Source organism: Equus quagga, chromosome 5 (assembly GCF_021613505.1).
Source record: "Equus quagga isolate Etosha38 chromosome 5, UCLA_HA_Equagga_1.0, whole genome shotgun sequence".
NCBI lineage: Eukaryota > Metazoa > Chordata > Mammalia > Perissodactyla > Equidae > Equus > Equus quagga.
Window position 1 is genome coordinate 39,757,984 of NC_060271.1, and position 8,438 is coordinate 39,766,421.

Here is an 8,438-nt window from a genome sequence, read left to right on the forward strand (position 1 = left end):
GAGCAGGGTACCTAGCATACATCATTTTATTTAACCTTCACAACAGCCCCGGGAGGCTCAGAGGGGAGATTACCCCAGCTCACATGTGGCAGATCACTAGGCCTCATTATGTGCCAGGCACTAGGAGACAGCAATAAACAGGTCTCCTGATGGTCAGCCACAGCAGGGGGGGGCTCCAAGGCTGGCCTCTCCTGTAGGCAGCCCCCAGCCCCGCGTGGCTACGGAGCCCCGGAAACGTGGCTCGTGCTCACTGAGATGTGCTGTAAGACAGTAAGAAAAAAGAATGTAAACTATCTCATTAATATTTTTGTATTGATTGTGTTAAAGTGGATAAATTGAGTTAAATAAAAAATATTACCTAAAATTAAGTTCACCTGTTTCTTTTTACTGTTTAAAATGTGGCTTCTAAAAAATCTAAAATTACGTAAGTGGCTCGCTGAGATACTGTGGCTTATAATAAATACATATTTGGTCTTCATTCACTGTTCCTGTGAATGTGAAACAGCACATAAAACGTTGACCAGCTTAAACTAGTTTTGCTTCCTTAAAACAGATTGTTGATTAATCAAACCTAGCTCAATAATAGGGACAGCACTGCACATGCGCCAGGTGGGAACCCATAGCCCCAGGATGACCCCAGAACCAAGAATCTTCAGAAATGTTGCTGCTGGAAGCAAGAAGTCCTTCAATAAAGATCTGGCTTCCAGCAGCCCAAGTAACTTGATGACTGATTCAAGACTAGCCAATCAGTTTACATGGCCCCAGCTGCAACTTCGTATCCCCTAACTCCTTAAATTTCTCCCTGAACCTCGGATCCGGGAGACAGATTTGGGAGCTTTGCCTCCTCTCTCCCTGCTGGTCGACCTTGCAATAAAGCTCTTTCTTTTCTCAAGATCTGGTGCCATGGTATTGGCTTTTATGAGTATCAGGCAGTGAGCCCTTGCCTGTAACAAAAGGAGTGCCTTTGTTATTTGTAACAAGCCCCTTTCAACCACACCTGAGTTTATGTTAATAAGCAGCTTTTTAAAGCAGCTAAGGATGGGGGCTGGTTGCCAAGGGAACCAACAGTGTGATTGGAGGGTTGAAACTTTCACCTTCACCACCTCCTCAGCCTCCTGGGAGGGGAAAGGGGCTGGAGATTGACTTGATCACAATGGCCGATGATTTAATCCATCATGCCTACATAATGAAGCCTCCGTAACCATCCCTGAGAGCTTCCTGGCTGGTGAACATGTAGAAATTCAGTGAAGGTGGCAGGCCCAGAGAGAGCATGGAAGCCCCTCGCCCCTTGCCACATACCCTGCCCTCTACATCTCTTCCATCCAGCCGTTCCTAAATTGTATCCTTTTACAATGAGCTGATAATCCAGTAAGTAAACTGTTTTCCTGAATTCCGTGAGCCACTCTAGTAAACCAGTGGAACCAGAAGAAGGGCCTTGGGAATGTCCAATTTATAACTGGTCGGTCAGAAGCATAGGTGACAATCTGGACTGGCGATTGGTGTTTAAGGTGGGGGGAGGGGCAGTCTTGTAAGACTGAGCCCTTACCTGTGGGGTCTGACGATATCTCCAGGTAGATCGTGTCAGAATTGAGCTAAATTTGCAGGAAACACTTTCAGTGTCGCTGAGAACTGAATTGCTTGGTATGGGAAAAAACCCACACATTTGGTGACCAGAAGTGGAGTATTGTGTGGAGTGTAAAGGAAAACGATAGTTTTTCTCTAGAGTCACATTATATTTCTACCAGACAGCATTGCTCTATAACCATGGTAGAATCTTGCCACAAATACCTCAAGAGGCAAGTCAATACCCATGGGCCGGCCAGCTTATCAGTTCCTAGAGAGGTTGGTCAGACAGAGGGGACCTGCCTGAACTGCCGAGGGAACTAGTAGCCTTGTGTCCTGAGAGTCAGACTCCAGACTGTAGGATGCACCCAGACGCTGCCTCAGGGTATGGCCAGGCCTCTGGGACGTGACACACACCAGAGCCTGTTACTCACTGCCTCCTCCAAGCTCCCTAACCTCCCGAAGGAAGGCGACCGTCAATTCTCTAAGGGCAGGAAGCGAGTTCCATTTCCTTTCCCTTCTTTGGCAGAATCTTGCCCAGGTCAGGTGGAGGCCTGGAAGTTCTCCCTCCTGAACATCTGTGCTGTCCATTTGCTCCTGCAAGTTCTGGCCCGGGCCCTGGCCACTTGCCTGGACTGCTGCAGGAGCCTGCCAATCCACTCCCGGCCTTCTAGTCTGGCCCTCCACCCAGCACCCGGGGTTTCTCTCTGACACACAGCTTCGAGCCCTCAGTGAGTGACCAGACTCCCTCAGTCAGCTGATGGTGTTATTGCGGAGGGTGCAGAGCAGGGCTGGGGTACAACTGCAGGACACCATTTTTTCTACATGACCTATTTCTATTTTGATGGGCTTTTTCACGGTGGATGGGAATTGCATTTGTAATCAGAAAAAGGTAACAGTTACAAACAACCCTAAGACACACACACGCTTGTGTGTGCACAGATCAGCTCAGAAAGGACACCCAGGAAACAGATGAGGTATGGTTGCTTCTGGGGAGAACTGGGCAGCCAGGGGTGAGAGATGGGAAAGGGGTTAAGATTTGTGCTGTTCAGAGTTTACTGTGGGCCAATTTAAAAATCAAAAACTTAAAATTTTCTTTAGAATGCAATTGCAAAACCCCTGAAGAACTCCAATTAAATGAAGTCCCACTCTGCTTAGCCTGGGAAAACGGGCTTTTACAATCTGACCCCTCCACCCCACCCACACCAGCCAACCTGCTCTGATCCCACCTGTCTGTGCCCTGCTGGCTCCAGCCACCTGCCCTGGAGAGTCTCTCTGCCTACTAGAAACCAGCTCCCTCCAGGGCCCACCGTAAATGGCATCTGCTACCAGGCTGCTTGGTCTTGGCACCACTGATATTGGGGGCTGGGTAGTTCTCTGTTGGGGGAGGGGAGGTGGGTCCTGTGCCTTGTAGGATGTTTAGGAGCATCCCTGGTCTCTACTCACTAGTACTAATAGTATTCCACGCCTCACCCCCTGGTTGTGACAACCAGAAATGCCTTCAGACATTGTCAAATGTCCCCGGAAGGCAAAGTCACCCTCCACTGAGAAGCTTGTGTTACACAAGCCGGCTGGCCCCTCCTGCTCCCCACAGCAGTTCTTACAGCCATTGTGCATGTATCACACTGGTCCTTTCTGTCCCTACTGCTGACTATAGGGTGCCTGGGGGGCCGGGACCAGCTTCCTGCGGAAATCATATTCAAATCCCAGTCTCTACCACTTATTTGTTGCTTCACCTTAGGCCAACTGGTTGGCCTCTCTGAGCCCGTTTCCTCATCTATAAAAAGGACATAATAGCCCCCATCCCAGAGGGCTGTGTGCTGAGTGCCTGACATGAACAATGCCCAGCCTACAGCAAAGGATGGAGAGATGTGAGCTCTTATTAGTAATAAATGCCCTGACGTGCTATAAGAGTCTGTCCAGGGTATGGCGGGGGCACCAGAGGTCTCTGTTCTCTGATGTTCATGTTCACAGGAAGGGGGGTCAGCAAAGGCTTCAGAGAGGAGGTGACCCCTTATGCAGACCTTGAGATAGGAAGATACCCCAGGCAGCCAGAGCCTGCTCACAGTAAGGATTTACGGAATATACAGATGCCACGGAGATCACGTGTGACACAAGTCACCAGGTCTGCTGACACAGCCTTTCTTGCCAAGCATGTGCTCTTACAGCCTCTCCCTGCAGACATGGCCCCAACACGCGCCTATATGCCCACCCAAGCATCTCCCACACAGTGGTTTGGATGGCCTTTAATAGAAACTCCCTTGTTTCTGACTGTCCGTCCCTCTCTCCGGAGGCATCCGGAACAGGATGACACAGTGCAGTGTGTGGACATATCACTCCCTTCCCGCCAGCAAGGGTCAAGTAGAGGATGGAGCTGTGGCATCGATGCCTTTCCTGTCTCCCAGGAGGCTTTCCGAGTCACCGTCTCCAGGCGACAATGTTTTGCTCTCATGACAGGAGCCATGGAGGAAGGGGCTTCAGCAGGCCCAGGATCAGGGAGGGGACTTGAGTCTCATCCAGGTCTCTGTGTCTACCCTGAAGCTTGAAGCAGAAGTTCCCGGGTGGCAGCCCCGCCTGGGAGCTCTGGGGCATGGCTTCTGGCCCCTAGAGTCTCTCTGGGCAGCTGGGGAAGCCCGGTTCTGCTCAGGTCTGGCCCCATGGAAGAGGCAGAGGAAGAGGGACCGGGCTTTTCAGGAGAACAGGTGGGAGAGGATGAGCTGTTACAAGGCAGTGAGCGTGGACCCCATCTCCCGGGGTGGGGAGCAGAACACCAGGAAAGCCCCAGCCAAGGAGGTGTGCTCTGCCTCTGGCCTGCGGCCCAGTCTCTCCGATGGCGGCTCCGAAAGCAATGGGAGGTCAAGAACCCGGAGGCTGGACCAGGTTCCCTGGGACCCCAAGGCCCCAGAGGCTGCTGGGCAGTGGTTGTTGGCAACGAGGAAAAGGTCCGAAGTGGCCAGGCTTGGCCGATTAGGGATCGACGAAGGAGACCGCGATGTAGCGGGTGCCCTTGGTGGTGGGGAGTCCCTCGTGGTAGTGCGTGAGTCGTCCGGGGTGCATGAGGGTCCAGCCCTTCCGTGGGGCTCGGATGGAGCAGTTGTAACGCAGGAACCGACAGCCCCCGCCCTGGGAGACAGGAAGTGTCAGTTTCCCAACAGGAAGCGTCAGTTTCCCCAAGAGGAAGCTGGGCCCTTCCCCTAGTACCCCCATTCTCCCATCTGAGCCACCACAGCCAAGCAGCCCTTGTGCCTTGTGGAGTGACAGCTATAAGCTGCCTAGGGAAGACACTCAACAAAGACCCAGGGGTCAAGAGTGCTGGCCTTGGAGTCAGGCAGCCCTGGGCAATGTCAGCTACACCTTTTACCAACTTTGTGACCAACCTCAGCCTCAGTTTCCCTTTCTGGAAAATGGGCACCGGATTGTGAGAATTAAATGAGATGATACAAGTAAGAGCTATGGGCTTCTCAACCTTAGCACTCTGGATATTCTGGGCCAGAAAGTTCTTTTCTTTTCTTTTATTTTATTTTACTTTATTTCTTGAGGAAGATTAGCCCTGAGCTAACATCTGCTGCCAATCCTCCTCTTTTTGCTGAGGAAGACTGGCCCTGAGCTAACATCCGTGCCCATCTTCCTCTACTTTCTATGTGGGACGCCTATCACAGCATGGCTTGCCAAGTGGTGCCATGTCCGCACCCGGGATCCAAACCGGAGAACCCCAGGCTGCCAAAGCAGAACATGCGAACTTAACCGCTGTGCCACCAGACCGGCCCCTCTTTTTTTACATTGTGGTAAAATCCATGTAACATAAACTCTACCATCATAACCATTTTTAAGCGCACAGTTCATTGGGATAAGTACATTCAGACTGCCGTACAGCCATCACCACCACGGCCCAGATAATTCTTTCTCATGGGGGGCTGTCCCGGCACCCCTGGCCTCTACGCACTAGATGCCAGTAACACCCCCATAGTTGTGACAACCGAAAACTCTTTAGATATTACTAACGTCCCTGGGGGGTCGAAACTGTTTCCTATGAGAACTCCCAGCACGCTGTAAACTCTCAAACAATGACAGCTGTTTTTATGGGTGTCCTTCACAGAGCCTGGCCCAGGACCGAGGCCCACAAACCTCAGAAAATAGTAGTTTAAGAAGTGAATGAATGAACGAATGGCTGGCTCCCTAAAGGATCACGCCTAGAGGCCTCACTTGGGGCACCGAGGCCCCCAGAACTGCTCCCTCCCTGCTCTCCTGACTTTCTGGTTTCCCCAGCTCTCCCCTCCAGCCACAAGCCTTGGCCCACCCTGGACTCACCTCATCCGCCCCGCCATTCCCAAAGCAGCCCTCTTACTTCCAAGAATGATGAGAACCCTAAACTCCTGATTAGTAACAGCCATCATTCCTCGAGCACTTACGGTGGGTCCCTGTAAGCCAGTACCTGGATGAGCTCATTTAATTCTCACAAGGTTACAGAGGGAACTCTAAGTTTTCCCATCTAAGAGGAGGAAACCGAGAGGCTAAGAAACGTGCCTGAGGCCAGAGAGCTGGTAAGGGCAGAGGCAGGACCTAGGCCCGCGCCTCCTGGGCCTGTGCTCTCTGTCATGTCCAAAGGCCCCTGCCTCCTGCCAACTTGTTCTCTGAACCACCCCTTCCAGGAAGCCTTCCCCACTGCCAGCACCCTTTCTCTCTGGCACTCTGGCATGGACGTACCCTGGGCCCCTCTGCCTCCACCACCCCGTTGGCTGCTCACCAGGCAGCCCTCCCACCTGCCCGCCCCCGGCGCACCTCGTAATCCACCCCGACCCGGTTCAGGGCGATGTTGACAGTGAAGGTGGAGGCATCGTGGTGGGGCATCAGCGAGGGCTGCTCGTCAGGCTTGTAGCGGACAACAAAGGCCAGGTCGAACTGGGCCTGCGTCACGGAGGAGGACAGGAGAACGGGCATTAGAGAGGGGCCGCCCAAGGCCAGGAAGGCAGGGGGGACAGAGGGCCTCATCCAGTCGGCTGCAGTGTCGGCTCCCTGAGGGCAGGCTTGTTTACTCTGTGTTCTCCGGTGCCTGGAACACTGCCTGGCACAGGGAAGGCTCTCGATCAAAACGTGGGAGGGAGGGAAGGACAGAAGGGGGAGAAGGAAGAGAAGGAAAGGGAAAGAAGGGGAGGAAGCGGAGGAAAGGAGAAGAGAGAGGCAAGAGCTGGGGAGGAACGAATCTAGTCCTCACAACCCTTTTTGGCAACCATCTAGGCTGCTGGTTCCTTGAAGGCAGGGCCCAGGCACACTCAAGGCAGGTGTTTGAGGAAACCATGTGAACGAGGAAGGACTGAGTGAGAGAAGGAGTGTGAAAGCCAACAAGGCAGTCAACAGATGTGTGAGTGATGCAGCCAATGGGAAACTGAGGGCAGGAGCGGGCACGCTGGCCAGCTGGCTGGGGGCTCGCTTGGTGAGCTGGCATCCGCGTCACTGAGGACATGGAGGGAAGAGTCAAAGGGGTGATGTCAGAGGCCAGGGCAGAGTGGCCTCCGCCTGCCCCAGACTCTTCCTTCAGAGGCCCCACCCCCAGGGGAGACTTCACTCCTGCCCGGAGACCAAAAATATTCAGGCCTCGGCCCCAGCAGGGAATGCCTCTCTCTCCTTTCCCCGTTTCCTCTCCGCAGTCTCTCCACCCCCTGCCCTCACCCTGCCTGCACCCCGGGCGTGCCCACCCTGGTGTAGTAGCCTGGATACAGCTTCTCCGTCATGGGGGCGATGTACTCCACCAGGAACTTGTGCCACTCCCGCTCAAAGCTGATCTGGTTCATGTGGATGTCAATGGTCGGCACATTTTCGTAGCCACCCTGGATGCGGTTGTCCTGGAAGTGACCAAGGAGAGTGCAGTAAGCAGAATGCTAACATGGCCCCCTGCCCTGGTTCCCACTGCCTGGGGTTCAGACCCTGTCCCATCCCCTCCCCTTGCCGTGTGAATGTGACGGGATGAGGTGAGGTTACAGGGCAAAGGTGAAGGGTTTTGCAGATAGCATTAAGGTAACTAGTCAGTTGAGTCTGGCTGAGTCAAAAGGAGGATTATCCTGGGGGAGCCCTTCAAATGAGGGTCCTGAAGAGAGAGACTCAGTCTCCTGCTGGCCCAGAAGAGGCAAGTGGCCTTGACTTCTACAGATGCAAGGAGATGAATTCTGCCACACGAGCTTAGAACAGGACCCCGAGCGTCAAGGAGACCCCAACCTGGCTGGCACCTCGATTGCAGCCATGAGAGACCCTGAGCACAGGACCCAGATAAACCACATCCGGACTCCCGACCCCCAGAAACCCAGAGATACTAAATGGGTGTTGTTTTAAACCGTTGTTTTGTGGTAATTTGTTACACAGCACAGAAAACCAATGCGGAGGGCCCCAGGTCAGCTGAGGCACTGGAGTCCAGGGCTGGCCCGCTCACTGGAGCACAAGGCCTAACAGACCCCCGAACGCAGGGGCTACGCCAGTCACCGGGTTCTGGAGAAAGCACGTGGATCAGGCAGGGAACCAGAACCACAGGTTAGTCCAGCTGCCAGCTCAAAGGTCAGCTGGTCTCTGAGGCACACACGCCCAGGGGCTCATGTGCCTTTAAAAATGGTTCCCGAACTTTCCAAGATGAGTGCAGACACGGGATTCCTCCTTCAGAGAATGCACAGCCTCTCACGTCCACCGTAACACCCACTTCTGCCATCTGGTGAACTTGGCACTGACGTCACTCCCTAATTCTCCCTCAGCCCACACTTGCTCACTCCTCCCCCATTCCACGCCCCATCTGGGGAAGGAAGCTCTATCATTCTAGTAACAAACCAGGAATTGGGAGCCTAGCAAGTTAAAATTAAGGCAGCTCAAAGTCACCCAGCAGAGGCCGGCCCAGT

At 53.5% G+C, this 8,438-nt stretch overlaps 1 protein-coding gene across 2 annotated transcripts in view; it reads right to left on the reverse strand.

Annotated features, from left to right (window-relative positions):
* Positions 1-3,794: 3,794 nt before the first annotated feature.
* PLOD1 (procollagen-lysine,2-oxoglutarate 5-dioxygenase 1) overlaps positions 3,795-8,438 on the reverse strand; it is a 26,394-nt gene continuing 21,750 nt past the window's right edge. For both annotated transcript variants that reach the window (XM_046660894.1, XM_046660895.1), the window contains 3 exons: positions 7,257-7,403; positions 6,343-6,468; positions 3,795-4,686 (listed from right to left, as the gene is read on the reverse strand). In XM_046660894.1, coding sequence (XP_046516850.1) covers positions 4,531-4,686; positions 6,343-6,468; positions 7,257-7,403 — 429 coding nt within the window. In that variant the 3' untranslated portion in view covers positions 3,795-4,530. The remainder of the gene's footprint in view (positions 4,687-6,342; positions 6,469-7,256; positions 7,404-8,438) is intronic.